This window comes from Esox lucius, chromosome 9 (assembly GCF_011004845.1).
Source record: "Esox lucius isolate fEsoLuc1 chromosome 9, fEsoLuc1.pri, whole genome shotgun sequence".
Lineage (NCBI taxonomy): Eukaryota > Metazoa > Chordata > Actinopteri > Esociformes > Esocidae > Esox > Esox lucius.
The window spans coordinates 4,629,940-4,650,717 of NC_047577.1; the positions used below are offsets into that span (position 1 = coordinate 4,629,940).

At 39.6% G+C, this 20,778-nt stretch overlaps 2 protein-coding genes and 1 pseudogene across 4 annotated transcripts; all 3 read left to right on the plus strand.

Moving 5' to 3' along the window:
* Positions 1–1,518: 1,518 nt before the first annotated feature.
* Positions 1,519–6,432, plus strand: LOC105031600 (zinc finger protein 271-like). 2 transcript variants are annotated; one of them, XM_013132206.4, is made up of 3 exons: positions 1,519–1,831; positions 2,310–2,510; positions 4,832–6,432. In XM_013132206.4, the coding sequence occupies exons 2-3, from the start codon at positions 2,324–2,326 to the stop codon at positions 6,079–6,081; spliced, it is 1,437 nt and encodes a 478-aa protein (XP_012987660.1). In that variant the 5' UTR covers positions 1,519–1,831; positions 2,310–2,323; the 3' UTR covers positions 6,082–6,432. The 2 variants fall into 2 exon arrangements, with proteins under 2 accessions (XP_012987660.1, XP_019905148.1); XM_020049589.3 differs by lacking the exon at positions 2,310–2,510.
* A 5,759-nt stretch (positions 6,433–12,191) lies between these two features.
* LOC106023903 lies at positions 12,192–15,278 on the plus strand (annotated as a pseudogene).
* An 85-nt stretch (positions 15,279–15,363) lies between these two features.
* Positions 15,364–20,552, plus strand: LOC109616102 (zinc finger protein 239-like). 2 transcript variants are annotated; one of them, XM_029122156.2, is made up of 3 exons: positions 15,364–16,735; positions 17,224–17,431; positions 18,428–20,552. In XM_029122156.2, the coding sequence occupies exons 2-3, from the start codon at positions 17,227–17,229 to the stop codon at positions 19,255–19,257; spliced, it is 1,035 nt and encodes a 344-aa protein (XP_028977989.2). In that variant the 5' UTR covers positions 15,364–16,735; positions 17,224–17,226; the 3' UTR covers positions 19,258–20,552. The 2 variants fall into 2 exon arrangements, with proteins under 2 accessions (XP_028977989.2, XP_034150438.1); XM_034294547.1 differs by having other exon boundaries at positions 17,227–17,431.
* Positions 20,553–20,778: the final 226 nt, after the last annotated feature.

The window sequence follows — 20,778 nt, forward strand, 5'->3', positions numbered from 1 at the left end:
CAGGTGCCAACAGGAGCAATAAAACGTAGGCCTTACTCGGGGGTATACTAAGAACTTTCAGCTGGGGAATTTGAAACGGCAACATTTTGGTTACCAGCCCAACACTGAATGAAAGGCTACTGCTCAGTTACCCTTTGTGACTGGATGTGAGCAGAGATCATGTTTTGTAGATGCATCCATAGTTTACACCACCCCAAAGATATGAACTCCTTTTAGGCCCTATCTGTGATAGTCTGCCGCATCCCAGCTCTGAATAAACAGACAGATATGGTCACTGATGGAATGGACAGGAACAGTCAAGAGACACAGAATAATTAATAGACATGAAAAGAAGGGTTTTTCCATTAGTCAAGTAGATTGTTATTTAATCTGTTATTTTAGCTGGTAAGTTGACTGAGAACACATTCCTATTTAGAATAATGACCTGGGGGAATAGTGTGATGGTAATTCCATCAATCTGAATCAATTTAATGCGCAAGCCAGGATGTCCCGCAGGCTGGCGGAATGTAATTCTTTGCTTAACGTGTTAAACGTCTACCTTCCCCTAAATGCCCATTGGTCAATTGTAGTCAGCTGATATTTTGCACTAACTTCAGGCGACAGAAGTTTAGCAACCCATAAAAACAACTTTGTATCCATTAATCCATGGATTTCTGGACAGTGTATCCTTAGATAGTGATTTGTATCCATGTCCAATGTTTTTTTTTTTATCTTTGTCTTAGTGTTTTTTTAAGTAGACAGCGATTTGCTAAAAAAATATTGTAAAAGTTCAGATCATTTACTTACGCATAACTCAGGAAATACAACTCTCAAGTGAAAGGAGTATCTGTAGATCGCGAGGTGTCCTTGTAAATGCCGATTTTTCTGCGTAAATAAGGAGTAGTGTGTGTATTTCTTAAGTAGTGAATGTGTACATATTTTTTTGAATAGAATTTAAAATAATTGAAAAAAAATATTGCAATTCTTTAATCACGTATTCACAGATCTTTAAATACATCTGCAAAATGCAAAACTGTCGTGTGGATTGTGATTTACAGATGTACACAATGCTTTATTTACCCAAAAATAAATTTGGCAGTAATTTGAGGCCATATATAGGCATATGAAATCAATAAAACTAGGCCAAACTAGGCTGTGAAGACACAAGAACGCTATGAATATTCTATAAGGACGATGCTATGAATATTCTATGAGGAGGCATGCACTTCCCTGTATGAACAAAACAAGAAATAGAAAGAATAAATATTTTCGTTTTTCTTTCACCGTTATTCAATTTCCTATTATAACAGAGGAAATGAAAATTGCGGGTATTTTTGTTTTAAATCCAAAAATAATGAACGAAAAACGAGCCGTTACCCGATTGATCAATATTCGAAATCGGAAATCAAATATTGCAAGTCAAATACAAAAAAACGAACGGTTTTCCGTTTATCCGGTTTCCTATAGCTATTAGGACATAATCCAATGACCGAAAGGTACACGGACCTTGTGGTGCCCGGAAGGAACTTGCAGGTGATTTAGTGACGTGGTGTTGTAGTTGAAACGTGCTTCTGGTTCACTGCATGGAAACAGTGGAGATCGGATAACTGAACCGTGCTTCGTGTTCATTCGTCCTATCCCTGCTGTTTAGGGTAGAATAACGATTGGCCTCTCTATCCACGGACTCGCCAATTTCTGTAATTTCCCCCTAGCTTGAAATAACAGAAAAACTAGCGCTGAACTGGTTCTCCGTCACCCTGTTTACCGTGGAATATCCATTGAACACTGATTGGATCGTTGAGGCACGCGAGGAATGGGAGACGGTTCTTGGAAAAGTTAACAACTTTCGTTGGTAAATTTTTTCTTTTATTTATACAAATTATTCATATTTACTAATTCCAGTGTCTGTAAACAATTAGAAGTGAATTAAGCCAAGTTATGAAAAAACATAGAATTTAACTACGTTTTGTAAGCTCCAACTCCATTCGGATTACAGGCTAATTCGCTAGCTTAGCCTACTACCTTTTGGTGTTGTATCCTGTCCTTCTGATCAGGTATAAATCCTAGTTCTGTAATTAGAAATCCATTGATTGGTCAGGTTTCTCATAATACCTTGCGACAGTGAGGCTGTAGCCTGACTATCGTGCAGTAACTAATTAAACAGTTAAGAAAATGTTCATTTTGGGTCACATCCTTATGAGTGTTGTTAGTTTTTGTCTTTGTACTCGATACCGCGGTCAAGTTGAATAAAGTAAACCTAGATCTGTTGTTCTGATATAGTGATTGTTTGTCGTTTTTCCTCCATTGTGTTGTATTTTATTCCCATCTAGTACGTTCATCAGTCATGTATGGGTCTGGTTTGGTCAAAGAAGAGCCCAAAGAAGAGTCACTGGATTCTTATTGGGACAATGGAGCTCAGTGTTCATTGGTGGATTCAAAGATGAAATCAGAGATGCTGGAAGACTGCAGTCAAACACATGATATTAAATATGAAAAAGAGGAGAAGAAGATTAGGGATTTAACTAATCTAGGTAAGAACTGGTTTATGAAGAGGGTTTAATCCCAGCCAACATTAAATGGGTCCATGGGTTCCACAAAGGCTTCATGTTGTTCCACAATTGCCCACATGGGGTTCATTTAGGATTACACTGGGTGTTAGATGGGCCCCAACCAGACAAGACCCATGTGGGTCCCATCTTCAAGCTTTATGTGGTGCTACATGGTCTGAAATGGTGGGTTTGTCCACCGGTTCCATAATGGGCCCATTTCAATTACCCACTTTATTATGCCCCAATCTATTGTACACACCAGGCCTTTGTGGGCCATATTGCCTCCTGGTCTATGTTACATATCCCATTGATCAGAATAAAAGGCTTGGAATTAATAAGATGATTAATGCCTCACTCACAGACATCCTACTTTTCTTCTGGACTATATGCATCTAGTTTGCTTGGACCTGGTCTGTAAATGGACTCTGTGGTCCATTTTAAGGGTCCATTGCGGTGTTGGGTTCTGTCTTCTGTTCTATCCACCATCTCTGATCACTTGAAACTGAGTAGACAAAGCTTCTGGTACTTCTGGAGTTCATATTGTCATTTGGTTTAACAATGTTCCCAGGGAAGTAAAATAACCTCACAACATAACAGGTCCTCCACTATACAATGCCCTCCACTAATTTTGTGACTCTTGGTATGTGCAAAACGGGCTGTGAACTTTTTATAAATCCTTAAAAATTTAATTTTGAAAATATATGTATTTCCAAAATCTGTACCAGAATAATTGGCATCCTTAGAAATTCTTGAGTTAAATTTATCTGATGTAGTATACACTGATGAGCCAAAACATTCTGACCACCTGCCTAAATTGCTATTGGTCCTCCGCGTGCCGCCAAAACAGCACCGACCCACTGAGGCATGGACTCTACAAGACCCCTGAAGGTGTCCTGTGGTGTCTGGCGCCAAGACATTAGCTGAGGATCCTTCAAATTATTTAAGTTGCGACGTGGAGCTGCCATGGATCTGACTTATTGGCCCAGTACATCCCGCAGATGCTCAATCAGAGTGAGATCTGTGGAATTTGGGGGCCAGGGCAAAGCCTTGAGATCTTCATGTTCTTCAAAACATTTCTGAACAGTGTGGGCAGGGTTCATTATCCTGCTGAAAGAGGGCACTGCCATCAGGGAATACCATTGCCATGAAGTACCTGGCAGATCCTCCAAGTCCTGTAAGTTGCGACGTGGAGCTGCCATGGATCGGACTTGTTGGTCCAGTACATCCCGCAGTGCTCAATCGGAGTGAGGACCAGACGGGAAAGCCTCGGGCGCCCAACACCCTGTCGCAGGTTTATTCTTGGTCCCTGTCCCTCCTCTGACAGCACTGCTGACTGGGAGTACCCTACAAGCCTTGCCGTTTCAAAGATGCTCTGACCCAGTCGTCTGGCCATAAGAATTTGGTCCTTTTCAAAGTCGATCAGGTCTTTACTCCTGCTCATTTTTCCCATATCCAACTGTCAATCAATCAATCAATCAATCAAAATGTATTCATAAAGCGCTTTTTACAACAGCAGTTGTCACAAAGTGCTTTACAGAGACACCCGGCCTTAAACCCCAAGGAGCAAACAACAGTAGTGTTGAATTTCAGTGGCTAGGAAAAACTCCCTAAGAAGGTCGAATTTTAGGAAGAAACCTAGAGAGGACCCAGGCTCAGAGGGGTGACCAGTCCTCTTCTGGCTGTGCCGGGTGAAATATTAACAGTCCAATTGGAATAATAAATACATTTCTCTTGGCTAAATCCAGAGTATATTTGATTTTAGACTAGGTCAGAAGTATGACCAGGTGGACAAGGACAGGAACAGCAACGGTCGCCCCAAACCAGGTAATCCGCAGGTGTGGACCAGGACCTCATCTCCTTCTAAAATTTAAAATTGGAGGAAACTGAGAAGAGTTAGTAGTACATCCCTCATGTCCCCCAACACAATAATATAGCAGCGTAACACCTTGGAAACTGTTTGTTTGCCTACCATCTAATCTACCCAGACCTTGTCATGTGCCCTTGTTTGGAGATGATCAACATTATTCTCTTCACCTGTGAGTGGTTGTAATGTTTTGGCTCATTAGCATTAATTTTTAAAGTTCACCTGATTGATTTGGAACATTTAGGTGGTAAGCCTATGTTGGCAATATTTTGTCACGCCTGGGCAAAATGTGAAACTGTTTTCAGAAAATGTTCACAATCATCACTCTTAAAACTCAATGTAACTCTTGGAATAGTTAGATTGATCTTTAATGTAATCTACTATCTGCATTGATACAGTGTCACTGCACTAATGAACTTCTCTGGTATTAATCACACAGATGAGATGACTGAAGTTGATACACTTCCTACACCTGGAAGGGAGCAACAACCGGAAGATTGTGAAGATAAGTCTCACCCCTGCCCCCATTGTGGAAAATGTTTCCTTTCTATATCGCTGTTACAAATACATATTAATATACACTCAGGAAAGGAGCCCAACTTCTGTTCTGACTGTGGAAAGAGTTTCATTTCATCATATGAATTAACTAGACATGAGAAATTGCACCATGGAGAGAAGCCGTACTTGTGTTCTGACTGTGGGAAGCGTTTCACTTCACCATGTCATTTAACTAGACATCAAAGATTGCACACAGGAGAGAAGCCATACTCCTGTCCTGACTGTAGGAAGAGTTTCTCTCAATTGGGTAACCTTAAAATTCACCAGCGCATACACACTGGAGAGAAGCCTTACTCCTGTACTGACTGTAGGAAGAGTTTCTCTCAACTAAGTAGCCTTAAAACTCACCAGCGCATACATACTGGAGAGAAGCCATTCATTTCATCTTATGAACTAACTAGACATCAGAGAAAGCGCACAGGAGAGAAGCCATACTCCTGTTCTGACTGTGGGAAGAGTTTTTCTCGACTAGGAAACCTTCAATCTCACCAGCGCATACACACTGGAGAGAAGCCTTACGCCTGTCCTGACTGTGGGAAGAGTTACACTGAAGCAAGTAACCTTAAATCTCACCAGCGCATACACACTGGAGAGAAGCCATACTCCTGTCCTGACTGTGGGAAGAGTTACACTCAAGCAAGTAACCTTAAAACTCACCAGCGCATACACACTGGAGAGAAGCCATACTCCTGTTCTGACTGTGGGAAGAGTTACCCTCGACTAAGTAGCCTTAGAACTCACCAGCGCATACACACTGGAGGGAGAACTTTTCACTGTTCTGACTGTGGGAAGAGTTTCCCTGAATTATGTAAGCTTAATGTTCACCAGCGCATACACACTGGAGAGAAGCCATACTCCTGTTCTGACTGTGGGAAGAGTTACCCTCGACTAGGTAGCCTTAGAACTCACCGGCGCATACACACTGGAGGGAGAACTTTTCTCTGTTTTGACTGTGGGAAGAGTTTCTCTGATTCACGTGACCTTATAGCTCACCAGGGCATACATACTGGAGAGAAGCCATACTCCTGTTCTGACTGTGGGAAGAGTTACACTCGACTAAGTAGCCTTAAAATTCACCAGCGCATACACACTACAAGCAAGTTTATTTATACAGCACAGTTCATACCATAGAAGCAATTCAACGTGTTTACAGTGAAATGAAACACAAAAAAAACGCCAGATTCGTACAATTCTGTAACCACCCTCCAGGGGGGCATTTATGTTATGTCTGCACATGCATTTTATATTCATCCTCGATGAATTACAGTTCCCAAAACTGTTTACCGCACCGCCCTGGTATTTCTATCCTCACGTTCCAACGCTTAAATAAACTTGTCAGTCGTTTTGTGAGATAATACCCTGCATCGATGTCTAAACAGCAGAACAAGAACTTGCAGTATCCGTCCTCAGCAGATTGTTACATTTACACAGAGGCTATTCCTCTGATAGCACCAAAACTTGCATTACAATGGAATAAAAACAATACACAAAAAATAAAACATCCTAATAATAAAACAGAATAAGAAAATAGAATAAAAACATAACTGGTAGATTCTGTAATAGATTCCATGAGGAAACTATAAAAGCTGTAACACAGTTATAGGTGTGTGAAAATGTTGTTTTTACCCTGGATTTAATCTATTTGGGGCCTAAAGCATTCAGTGATTTATAGACTAAAAGCACCAGTTTAAAATCTATTCTGTAACTGACTGGAAGCCAGTGCAAAGATTTAAGAACCAGGGTGATGTGCTCTGCTCTCTTGGTCCTGTTTAACATTCTAGCAACAGCATTCTGAATGAGCTGCAGCTTTTTCACAGTCTTTTTGGGGAGTCCAGTTAAGAGGACATTACAGTAGTTTTTGAGGCACCAAGCCCTTGATTCTGTCTATATTTTTCAGGTGATAGGATGCTGTTTTGGTGACTGTTATGATATGGCTATTGAACGTGAGATGATCACGTTGATAAACAACAATTAAATTTTTATAGCCTTTTGTTACCCTGGGTGACACCATTTTTGGAGGGCACTGACTGAATTAAAATGTTGGCAATATTTTGTTACGCATCATTTGGCCATTTTCACTTAGGGGTGTACTCACTTTGGTTGCCAGCGGTTTAGACATTAATGCCTGCGTGTTGAGTTATTTTGAGGGGACAGCAAATTTACACTGTTATGCAAGCTGTACACTCACTACTTTACATTGTAGCAGTGTCATTTCTGAAGAGATTCCACCCCATGCTTCCTGAAGCACCTCCCACTGGTTGGATTGGCTTGTTGGGCACTTCTTACATACCATACAGTCAAGCTGCTCCCACAACAGCTCAATAGGGTTGAGATCCAATGACTGTGCTGGACACTCCACAATAGACAGAATACCAGCTGATTGCTTCTTCCCTAAATAGTTCTTGCATAGTTTGGAGCTGTGCTTTGGGTCATTGTCCTGCGGGTACTTTTTAATGAAGCTACCATTTGAAGAGCTGTGAGGCGTCTTGTTTCTCAAACTTGACACTAATGTAATTGTCTTCTTGCTCAGTTGTGCACTGGGGCCTGTGATGGTAATTCCATGTATCGACACTCGGAGTAAGGGACACAGAGACAAAGTTCTCTTTGTACATTATTTTATTAATTATTATGCACAGAGACTTATGAGAGACGCGTCAACCGCTTACACAAACATAATCGTCTGAGGAGTCTCTAACTCCAAATAGCTCATTCAACCATATATATCACATAGGAAAAAGGGGCGTGGTAAGATGCTGACATCTGTCTCATGTCAATCAAACACATTCCCTTTGTTCTATCACACAAGTCAAATGCTATCTTCCCCCACCTTATCCTTCCTGCCATAAATTGCCTCTTCAATTCTAAGAGTTCTTACAGTATCTGGACAGACAATAGATGCCCCCTATGCAAATACCAGATCCCCCACATTCCTTTACCTATCTAAACAATGGGACTCAAGTCCTTTAATCAGTAAGAATGCATCAGGCTTCAGAAACTTCCCCAACAGGCCTCCCACAGTGTAATACGAGGTCTTCGGTTTCTTGGCAGTTTCTCACATGGAATAGTTTTCATTTTTCAGAAAAATAATTAACTGATTAGTTTCAGAAGTCTATTTTTTTTTTTTTGGACATTTTGAGCCTGTAATTGAACCCACAATTGCTGATGCTCCAGATACTCAACTAGTCTAAAGCCCAGTTTTATTGTTTCTTTAATCAGCATGACAGTTTCAGCTGTGCTAACAATTGCAAAAGGGTCTTCCAATGATCAATTAGCCTTTTAAAAGTATAAACTTGGATTTGCAAACAACGTGCCATTTGAACACAGGACTGATTGTTGCTGATAATGGACCTCTGTACGCCTATCTAGATATTCCATTTCAAAATCAGCCAGTTTCCAGCTACAATAGTCATTTAAGACATTTACAACATCTGCACTGTATTTCTGCTCAGTTTGATGTGGCAACCCAATTTTCAAAAGTTGCAGCGCTGCGTAAAATGTTAATAAAAACAGAATGCAATGATGTGCAAATCATTAAATCCCTAAGAGATCCATGATTCATTGTCTAAAAACAATATATCCCTATATCTCACTTTATTACTGTTACTGGTTAGGTGACTGTGTCTTAGATTATGTGTAATGAGAGATTTTGACAAGAAATTGGAGAAATATACTTGGTAAGATTTTGATTTTTTTTGGTGTCATTTAACATCATGTCACAAACATGAAACCTTCAGGACAGTTAAATACTATGTGGCCTATTATAAGTTTTATTATTAGTGAAATGTTTTTTCCATTGTTGTAGACATTTCCCAATGGCTAGAGAAAGACCAGTCATTTAGCTGAAGTGCAAGGATGTTGCAACAGGCAGCAACACCCAATCCATTAGACATTGGTTAAGTGGGATGGATCCTGTCCTTTGTGTTCATTGTGTTTGCCAAGGTAAAGTTATGCTAATGAATATTTTGAGGTGTGTTTTAGAAATGTCTGCTATTAGGATGAATAGTAATGTCTCAAACAGTTATTTGAGTCCGTTCTATGTAAAGAATCCTCCCGACAGATTGTGTTGTATTACAATTTAGGAATATATTGTTAACAGATACTCTTAACATGTTTTTTGCTATAGTGTGTTTTAGATACTTGTGTTATACTTTGTAGATGTTTATACAATTTAAGAGGACATTGAATATTGATTGTATGTAACTATGACATGTATTGAAACTATTACATGATCCGAATAAATTGTCTTACTTTGAAATATAAATTATGACGTCATTCCTAATTCATCTACAACAGGGTTGCCAACCCTGTTCATGGATATCTACTGTCCTGCAGGTTTTCTATTCAACCCAATATGTGACCAACCTGATCTAGCTTTTCATCCAGGTAATTTTTCAGGTGTGCTAAATTAGGTTTGGAAAGAAGCTTCAGGACAGTAGATCTCAAAGAACAGGGTTGGGCAGCACTGATCTCCAATCACTCTGGTGGATTAATAACCCAAACCTGTGTTCATAGAGATACTGGTAATCACACCAGTAGCTCTATGAACATACTTATGTCAAAATGACCAGAAAATCCCTGAGTCCTGGATTGCTCCATAAACAATTGATTTCTGTACTTGACTGATGAGTAGGTGCCCTTTGAAGCACTATTTTAGGCACAGGATTATGGCTGGACTGGTAATCTGGCATATAGGGAAATGTCCAGTGGGCCGAGTCACTTTTGGAACTGACAAATGTTTTTTTTAATTGGCCAGCAACCGGCCAATAAACCAGGGACAGCGGCCCATTGGTTCATTTTCTAAACTGACACTGGGCTGGCCCAGTCACATCTCTTACTATGGCCCTCCCCCTCTGTCTCTCGTGTCATATGCCAGGGCTCAGAGCCAGAAATCTGTGGATGAGGGTGTCAAAATGGACAAACAAAAGTGCAAAGAAGTTGCTGGCCAAAATCTGGATCACTGACATGTTTGCTGCAGTAGATTAATTATCTACAGAACCGGACATTAGTAATGGGAAATCAAGGCTTTCTGAAGCATCCAAGGCTTTTGTCTCATTGTGCTGAAAAACGGTTCCTTCTCTCAAGGCTTTTGAACTGACTGCACAGTGGTGACACCTGCTGGTGAGGAAAAGTATCACTGGTGCAGCGGTTAGACGTGTTCATTGTGAAGGGGAATTAAATTGCATGGTCGTACCCAAAATTAATCTTGTCTTTCCAAATAGCTTTTTTGGGGAGTGTTAAAGTCTCACGAATCAAACAACCAAATAGCAGTGACATGGATCAGACTGGGTGGAAATTTCAAAGCAAGACTGAGAATTTTGTTCAATAAGCTTTCCAACACAGTGCAGAGCAGGCACATCTGCTGGACAAAATGTAACGTGACAGGTTTGATTTAAACGTGATCGTAAATAGCCCGGAGCGGTGTATTTGAAGTAATGGTAAAAAAGGGATTTGTGGACGGAGAAAGGTTAACATTTTGCGTTCAATAAAATCATATTACCTACATCAGGAAGAATCAAACCCCTGATTACGTAAACAGCCATCTGGAGTAAATGCGCCACAGTCTTAAATGTTTTACTTGGGTATTTGTGCACTGTTGGGTGTTGCGTTCCTGTTTGAAAAAAAACTGTCAAAACTTTGGACCTCATCGATCACGTGATATCATACTAAAACATCTTTCAGTTTTAGTCACATTCGTATAATTTGAATAATGATTGTGTCATTTAACAAAATGCCTGCATGTTTTATTCTAATTTTCGCCCAATCACAGTAATTGACTCATTGACCTATAGTAGCCTAAACATATCACCATATTTAATAGTCTAACTAATGGGACATATCATAATGTTTCACTTACAATGTTGATATTGCCTACAATTAGGCCTATTAATTAAAATTGTAAGCGCAGTGTTGTGCACATTATAGAAGCCTGAAATGTCTGAAATGTAATAAGCCAGTGGAAAATGGGTATTGCACAGGCGTTATTGTCACGAGACAATAACTGTTATTCAATCAATCGGTCAATCAGTTATTGTCTCGTGACCTGCCACTGAAAAATGTATATTTAACGATATTTAACGAATAGTTCAACTATTTTTGTTGAAGAAATGAACATTGTCATACACACACATTCTCGATTGCTCTCTAAAACACAATCCTATTACCCTTTCCAAAACCTAACTAAGTAAAGTTCTTAATAATTATCTTGTCTACTTCTCAAATTACGGCCCGGTTGGAACTTGCAAGTGATTTAGTGACGTCCGAAGCGTCGAACATCATTGGTCACGTGGTGTTGTAGTTGAAACGTGCTTCTGGTTCGCTACATCCAAACCAAGCGTGCCGCACAAGCCCTGAAAAGTGAAGCCAAAACGTCTCGATCGCCCCCTGGTGAGTGGTCCCAGTATAGGTCATAAACCCCGCCCTCCCCATGTTATTCAATGGGACGCGAGACCAACTAAACAATTAAATTACCCTTCAAATATATTTTTTCCGAAGCTGGTTTCTGTCATTTACTGTAGTTTGTATCACGCTAATGTAAATTCAAGAGTTTGTTTTTAAAATAAGTTGGTTTTTAGTTAGTTATTTAATGCTCTAAAAACGGTGGTGTGACGTCGTGATTCACAGCTGTGATTGACAGCTATCTGAGCCGAGGAGCCACTGAATCTTCGGAGGACTGAGGAGATTGGAACTTTACATTTAATCTCTAAATTTCTATAATTGATATAATTTCACACGGACATAATGGGTTGTTCTGCAGTACATTGTGCTAACCGATCTGGCATTTCCAATCGATCTTTGAATTTTTTTCAGTAAGTTAAATTTATAAGCAATTTAATTAGTAAATAAATGTAATGGGCTAGCTAACGTTAGCTAAAAGACAACAAGCCTCGTTAATAGCCATGTTAATAGCTAGCAGGTGATCGTTAGCTAGAAGTTACCAATTATTTTTGTATTAGGCCTATTCTAAATTAAGGTTAAACATGATGTAAGTTAGGCTATAACATATCGTCTAGGTTTAACAAGCAAAGGTTGTACTGTACTTGGACTTGCGATTGATTACGGTATGCGCATTCTGCGAGGGAGAGTAAGTGCGGGGCACAGGGGTGGGTCTGTTGATTTCGCGGCTTTACGGCTTTACTTCCTTCTCGCTACTGCGCATAACTACTGCGCAGAACTGGTCCCAAGATCGCTATCTGCGCAGACGCAAGTCCAAGATGTCAGCGCCGTATCAGGACACTGGTGGCTTCATTTTTCACCAATGGAAAAGAGCGAAAGGGCGTCGTCCATTATTTATACAGTCTATGATCCAAACAGTGAACGGTGCTTCGCGTTCATTCGCACTCTCTCCTGTTCAGGGTAGAATAACGATTGCTCTGTCCATACACGGACTTGCCAATTTCAGTAAATTCGCCATAGCTTGAAATAACAGAAAAACGGAGAACTAGCGCGGAATTGGTTCTCCGTCACCCTGTTTACGGTGGAATTACCATTGAATGAATCTCTACAGGGATCGGATCGTAGAGGCACGCGAGGAGTGGGAGACCGTACTAGGAAAAGTGTACAACTTTAATTGGTAAATGAAGTTATTGCTTTTATTTATACAAATTATTGATATTTATTCATTACAGTGGCTGTAAACCAACATAATTAATTAATTAAAAAGTTAGGCTCCAATTTAAATCCATATTACAGGCTAATTAGTTAGCGTAGCCTGCTACCCGTTGGTGTTGTAGCCGGTCCTGATTAGATATAAATCCTAGTTCTGTAATTGCAAATCCAATGATTGGTCAGGTTTCTCATAATACCTTGCGACATGGAGACTGTAGCCTGGTTATCGTGCAGAGACTAAAGGAAAACCATAAAAATACGGTTTAAACAGTAAAGCAAATGTTAAATTTGTGTACATCCTATTTTACCCAGATCGTGTAACCCGAGTTTCTGACTTGCAATTATTTTTCATACTTTATGTACAATATAAACACTATGGTGGCCCTACATTTATTTGTCCAACAGGCGCTTATGTTTGTGATTTGGTGGCAGCAGAGTCTTCTGACAATCCTTCCAGATAACTTGTTGGAAAACAGGTGGGGTCTAATAGTAGTTTTGGAGACTGGCAGATTTTCTTCTAGAATACATTCGTCCTCTTCCATATAAAATCATCTGAGCTTCAGTGGATTTACATTTCTTTATTATTGCCCAAATAGTACAGATGAGTATTTTCAGGCATGTTACTATCTTTATAGCCCTCTCCTGACCTTTATTAAACGTTGATAAACAACAATTACATTTTTAAAGCTTTTTGGAGGGCACTGAATGAATTAAAATGTTGGCAATATTTTGTAACGCCTGGGAAAAATGTGAAACTGTTTTCAGAAAAGGTTCATATTATCACTCTTCAAACTCTTGGAATAGTTACATTGATTTTTAATATAATATACTAACTGTATTGATACAGTGTCACTGCACTAATGAACTTTTCTGGTATTAATCATACAGGTGAGATGGCTGAAGATGATACATTTCCTACACCTAGAAAGCAACAGCAGGAAGATTATGAAGATAAATCTGAGCCCTGCCCCCATTGTGGAAAACATTTCCTTTCTACATTGCTACTAAAAAGTCATATTAATATACACACTGGAGAGAAGCCTTACTCCTGTCCTGACTGTGGGAAGAGTTTCATTTCATCATATGAACTAACTTGACATCAGAGAATGCACACAGGAGAGAAGCCATACTCTTGTTCTGACTGTGGGAAGAGTTTCTCTCATTTAGTCCGCTTTAAAACTCACCAGCACATACACACTGGAGAGAAGCCATACTTGTGTTCTGTCTGTGGGAAGAGTTTCTCTCAACCAGATAGGCTTAAAACTCACCAGCGCATACACACAGGGGAGAAGTCTTACTCCTGTTCTGACTGTGGGAAGAGTTTCTCTGAATTACGTAGGCTTGTAGTTCACCAGCGCATACATACTGGAGAGAAGCCATACTCCTGTCCTGATTGTGGGAAGAGTTTCTCTCGACTAGATACCTTTAAAACTCACCAGCGCATACACACTGGAGAGAAGCCATACTCCTGTCCTGACTGTGGGAAGAGGTTCTCTCGACCAGGTAGCCTTAAAACTCACCAGTGCTAACACACTGGAGAGAAAGTGTAACCCTGTTCTGACTGTGGGAAGAGTTTCATTTCTCCGTATGACTTAACTAGACATCAGAGATTGGACACTGGAGAGAAGCCATACTCCTGTTCTGACTCTGGGAAGGGTTTCTCTTGACTAGGTAGCCTTGAAACTCACCAGCGCATACACACTGCAAGCAAGTTTATTGATATAGCACAGTTCATACATGGAGGCAATTCAGTTTTGTTTACAATGAAATGAAAAATATAGAAATGCAAGAAAATAAGTCAGATTCTTACAATTCTCTAACCTCCCTCCAGGGGGACTCTCCGACCCGGTATCTCAATCCTTGCCCTCCAGCGTTAGAATGAACCCTTCAGTCCCTTTGTGAGAATCTCTGCATTGATATCTTACCCGGACGTCGCCAGGGGTACATGTATGCCATGTCTGTACATGCATTTAATATTCATCCTTAATAAACTACAGTTCCCAAAACTCTACTGCACCACCCCGGTATCTCAATCCTTTACGCTCCAGCGCTTGTATAAACTCGTTAGTCGTTTTGTGAGATAAGACCCTACGTCAATGTTTAAACAGCAACACAAGAAGTTCATCCTTCATCAGCACATTGTTAAATTTACACAGAGGTTATTTTACTGATAGCACCAGAACGTGCATTACAATAGAATGAAAACAATAAACAATAAAACCTCCTAATAAGAAAGCATAGAATAAGAACTGAATAAAAAACTAAATAAAAAAACATAAATGGTGGGTTCTGTAATAGATTCCAAGAGGAAACTATAAAAGCAGTTTTTACATGTATATCTTAGGTCCACGTCTAAGATCTTCTGGTAGTTTATTTCCAGTTGTGTGTTGCATAACTGTTGAGTACAGCTTTGACCTGTTTAGTTTGGACTCTGGGATCTACTAGCTGATCTCAGTTCATGGGTCTATAATCTTTAAACATGTCAGAAATGTATTCAGGGCCTTAAGCATTCAGTGATTCATAGACTAAAAGCACCATTTTCAAATCTATTCTGTAAGTGACTGGAAGCCAGTGTAAAGATTTAAGAACCGGAGTGGTGTGCTTTATTCTCTTGGTCCTGGTTAACATTCCAGCAGCATATTGAATGACCTGAAGCTGTTTTACAGTCTTTTTGGGGAATCCCGTTAAGAGGCCATTACAGTAGTTAACCCTACTAGAGATAAAAGCATGGATGAGCTTCTCTTGGTCCTTTTGGGACACCAAGCCCTTGATTCTGGCAGTATTTTTAAGATGATAGAATGCTATTATGGTGACTGCTTTGATATGACTGTTGAATGTGAGGTCTGTTCAGAACCCCAAAGATTACACACTTGGTCCCTGTTTTTTAGGGCCTGAAGGGAAAGCTTAACCCTGTTCTGGACTTACGGGTTCTGTTCTGTGTATTTAGTTGGACATAATGTTTCTCTTACAATGTTGATATTGCCTACAATTAGTCCTATTAATTAAAATTGTAAACACAGCGTTTTGCACATTATAGAAGCCTGAAATGTCCAAAATGTAATAAGTCAGTGGAAAATGGGTCGTGCACAGGCGTTATTGATCTTTTAATTCCCATGGATGGAAATATCAGTTTATCAGAAATGTAAGAACGAAGGGAGAACAGAAGATTCCAAACCGTTTTGATAGTTTACAAATCAGGGTATACCCACGTCTCCGGGCACCACCTCTCCTGTGCGTGTATATATATTGGGATGATGCGCTTTCAGAAGTCTTTTGATGACATCTGTAAAAGCATCTTGGGGAAAAATAACTCAATCTCTATTTTCAAAATCCTCCTTCCCAACTTTGGTAATTAAACAACACTATTGTCAGAAATATAATTTCATCTAGTCTCATTTTTGTCAACCAAAAGTATTTGTCGTTTTTTCAGTCTGTTATCGTTTCCTCAACTTCCAATGAAAAATGTATATTTAAAGAATTTTTTCGTCACTGTTTTTGTTGACGGAATGAACAGTCATAAACACATTATCCATTGCTCTCTAACAATTCTATTACCCTCTCCAAGAACCTAGCTAAGCAAAACTCTTAATAATGATCTTGTCTACTTCTCAAATTACTTACTATTTTGTGTGACTCTCAAATAATAGCTAACCACAATTATTCTCTTGTAAGACTCTCAACTTACTGTTCTTTGACTCTCTTGACGAATCCTTCTCTCTAATTTCCATTTGCCTGCGTGTCTCAAACCCCTACCGTCAACCCCCGAAGTGACCGGATTTAATTATCCTTTTATGCACCCAGTTTCAAAACGGCCATTTTGAAAACGACACCTGTTCGGCCCGGTTGGAACATGCAGGTGATTTAGTGACGTCCGAAGCCTCGAACGTCATTGGTCACGTGGTGTTGTAGTTCGAAACAGTGGAGTTCGGAAAACTGAACCGTGCTTCGTGTTCATTCGTCCTATCCCTGCTGTTTAGTGTAGATTAACGATTAGCCACGGAGTCGCCAATTTCTGTAAATCCCCCTAGCTTTAAATAACAGATAAACGGAGAACTAGCGCGGAACTGGTTCTCCGTCACCCTGTTTCCCTTGGAATAACCATTGAACGAATCGTACACGGATCGTTGAGGCACGCGTGGGAGTGGGATACGGTTCTTGGAAAAGTGTAGAACTATCGTTGGTAAATTAGGTTTTTGCTTTTATTTATACTAATTACTGTGTCTGTAAACCGATAGAAGTGAATTAAGCCGAGTAATGAAATAATAAATAATTTAACTTCGTTTTGTTGGCTCCAACTCTATTCAGATTACAGGCTAATTTGCTAGCCTAGCCTGTTGGTGTTGTAGCCTGTCCTTCTGATTAGTTCTGTAATTGCAAATCTATTGATTGGTCAAGTTTCTCATAATACCTTGCGACATTACGTGATTATCGTGCAGTGACTAACGGAAAAACTTAAAAATGCGGTTTAAACTGTAAAAAACATGTTCAGTTGTTGTCGTTGTACTCAATACCACGATCAAGTTAAACGAAGTACACCTTAAGTATTTTACCCAGATCTGTTGTTCTAATATTGTGATTGTTGGTCGTTTTTCCTACATTGTGTTGTATTGTATTCCCATCAAACATGTTCATCAGTCATATGTGGGTCTGGTTTGGTCTTTATTTTAGCAGATGGAGGACAAACCCAGCCTGCTGCTCTCCTTCCACACTGAGCCTAAAGAAGAGTCACTGGATTCTTATTGGGACAGTGGAGCTCAGTGTTCGTTGGTGGATTCAGAGATGAAATCAGAGAAGCTGGAAGACTGCAGTCAAACACTGGGGGCAAATTATATTAAATATGAAGAGGAGAAGATGATTGGGGATTTAACTAATCAAGGTAAAAACATGTTTATGAAGAAGGTTTAATCCCAGCCAACATTTGTATGTGGGGCCCATATGGGTAGTAAATGGGTCCATGGGTTCCATAATGGCTTCATGTTGTCCCATAATTGCCCATATGGGTTTCATTCAGGATTACACTGGGTGTTAGGTGGGTCCCATCTTCAAGCTTTATGTGGTGCTACATGGGAACTACGTGGTCTGAAATGGTGGGTTCCATTTTTTGCCCACGGGTTCCATAATGGGCCAATGTCAATTATCCGTTTTATTATTCACCAATCTATTATACACACCAGGCCTTTGTGGGCCATATTGCCCCCTTGGTCTATGCTACATATCCCATTGATCAGAAGAGAAGGTTTGGAACAAATTAGATTATAAATGCCTCCTCTCACAGACATATTTAAGGGACCATTTCAGTTTTGGGTTCTGTCTTTTATCCACCATCTCTGAACACTTGAAACTGAGTAGAAAAGCTTCTGGTACTTCTGGCCCTACTCCTGACCCAGTTGTTCAGGTCTGTACTCCTGCCCATTTGTTAGGAGATGATCAACATTATTCTCTTCACCTGTGAGTGGTCATAATGTTTTGGCTCATCAGTGTATGCCCATTCATATTTTATGTTTTTAAGGTCACCTGTAAATCAAAAAAACTTGATTTACATTTCTTTATTAATTCCCTAATAGTGCAGAAATAATAAAAAAAATTCAGGCATGTAACAACCTTTGTAGCCCTTTCCTGACATTTTTCCCCAGTTTTTTTGCATGATCAAGTTGATAAACAACATTGACATTGCTTAAGGGTTTTCTTTCCCTGGGTGACACCATTTTGGGAGGGCACTGAATGAATTATGACTGGGGAATGTGAAACTGTTTTCAGATATTGTTCATGTTTATCACTTTTGAATTAGTTACATTGATCTTTAATATAATCTACTAACTGCACTGATACAGTGTCAATGCACTGATGGACTTTTCTGATATTAATCACACAGATGAGATGGCTGAAGATGATCCATTTCATACACATGGAGAGCATAGACAGGAAGATTACAAAGATAAGATGTCTGACCCCAGTCCCCATTGCGGAAAACATTTCCTATCTATATCACTGCTAAAAAGACACAACCTACATTCAGGAGAGAAGCCATACTCCTGTTCTGATTGTGGGAAGAGTTTCTCTTGTTTAGCCAGCCTTAATAATCACCAGCGCATACACACTGGAGAGAAGCCATACTCCTGTTCTGACTGTGGTAATTGTTTCATTTCATCATCTCACCTTACTAGTCATCAACGATTGCACACAGGAGAGAAGCCATACTCTTGTTCTGACTGTGGGAAGAGTTTTTCTCATGTAGGCAACCTTAATAATCACAAACGCATACACACTGGAGAGAAGCCATACTCCTGTTCTGACTGTGGGAAGAGTTTCACTTCATCATATAGACTCATTACACATCAGAGAGTTCACACAGGAGAGAAGCCGTACCTCTGTTCTGACTGTGGGAAGGGTTTCTCTGATTTTGGCAACCTTAATATTCACCAGCACATTCACACTGGAGAGAAGCCATTCTCCTGTTCTGACTGTGGGAAGGGTTTTGTTTCGTCGTATAAACTATCTTTACACCAAAGAGTTCACACGGGTGAAAAGCCATACTCCTGTTCTGACTGTGGGAAGAGTTTCTCCCAACTCTGTATCCTTAAAACCCACTTGCGCATACACACTGGAGAGAAGCCATACTCCTGCCCTGACTGTGGGAAGAGTTTTTCTAATTCACGCAGCCTTAATATTCACCAGCGCATACACACTGGAGAGAACGCTTAACACTGTTCTGACTGTGCGAGTTTCATTTGGTTGTTTAAACGAACTAGTCATTAAAGATTGCTCCTCTTTTGACTGAGGGAAATGTTTTATTTCATTATATTAACTAACTAGACATCAGATAATGCACACTGGAGTGAAGTACTACTGTTCTGTCTGTGGGAAGGGTTTCTCAATTAGGTTGCCTTTCAGTTCACCAGCGCATATATACTGGAGAGATGCCTTACTCCTGTTTTGACTGTGGGAGGGGTTTCTCTCAGTTATGTAGCCTTAAAACACACCAGCGCATACATACTGGAGAGGTGCCTTACTCCTGTTTTGACTGTGGGAAGAGTTTCAATCATCTAATTTCCCTCAAAAAACATCAGAGGATTCATACATGAGGATAAGGCTACTTTTAAATGTAGAAAGTGCTTTTGACAATAACTTACCTTATTGTCAAAAACTGATATATAATATCTTAACTTATGTACATCCGAGCACTGAAGGACCTGAAAAATATGAATTGTAGATTCCTTTACTACCTATTCAATGAGTCTTCATTTTTTATTTTGTAGTGTATCCATTCAGAAGAACACTGCCGTTCAAGAGTTTGGGGTCACTTAGAAATGTCCTTGTTTTCCAAGAAAACATACATTAAATTAGTTTGAGTAGGAAATATAGCAAAATGAATAGGATCTATAGTAGGGCTGTCAAAATTCCTCAATAATGACGTTAGAATATTCCCTCTAAAAAAGCTCACCTGGGGAGGTTTAAAACTTTTGAGTAAACTGGAATGTAAATAAATCAATTATATTGTGGACATTTATCTGTAGTGTTTGGATTTCCCTTGTTCCCCATGGTGTGAATATTCTAATGTGCTTTTACTGTACAGGTTACAGATTAAACTTCACCAGATTGTAGAATGTTTGTGTTGCCAGGCTGACAACAACAGGCAGCAACACCCAAGCCATTAGATATTGGTTAAGTGGGATAGATCCTGTCCTTTGTGTTCATTGTGTTTGCCAAGTTAAAGTAATGCTAATGAATATTTTGGGTGTGTTTGACAAATTCCTGCTATTTGGATGCTAATAGTAATGTCTCAAACAGTTATTGGAGTCTGTTCTGTGTAATGAATCCTCCTGACACATCTTGTTTTATTACATTTAGGAATATATTGTTAACAGATATTCTTAACATGTGTTTTGCTATTGTGTGTTTTAGATACTTATGGTATACTTTGTAGATGTTTATACAATTTAGGAGGACATTGAATATTGCTGGTGTGTAACTATGACATGTATTGTAACTTTATTACTTTATCAGAATAAATTGTGTTACTTTGAAATATAGATTACGATTCTATTCCTAATTCATCTACAACAGGGCTGTCCAACCCTGCTTCTGGAGATCTTCTGTCCTGCAGGTTTTCTATTCAACCCAATTTGTGACCAACCTGATCTAGCTTTTCATCCAGCGAATGATTAGGTGTGCTAAAGGTAATCTGTGGATGAGGGCGTCAAAATGGACAAACGAAAGTGCAAG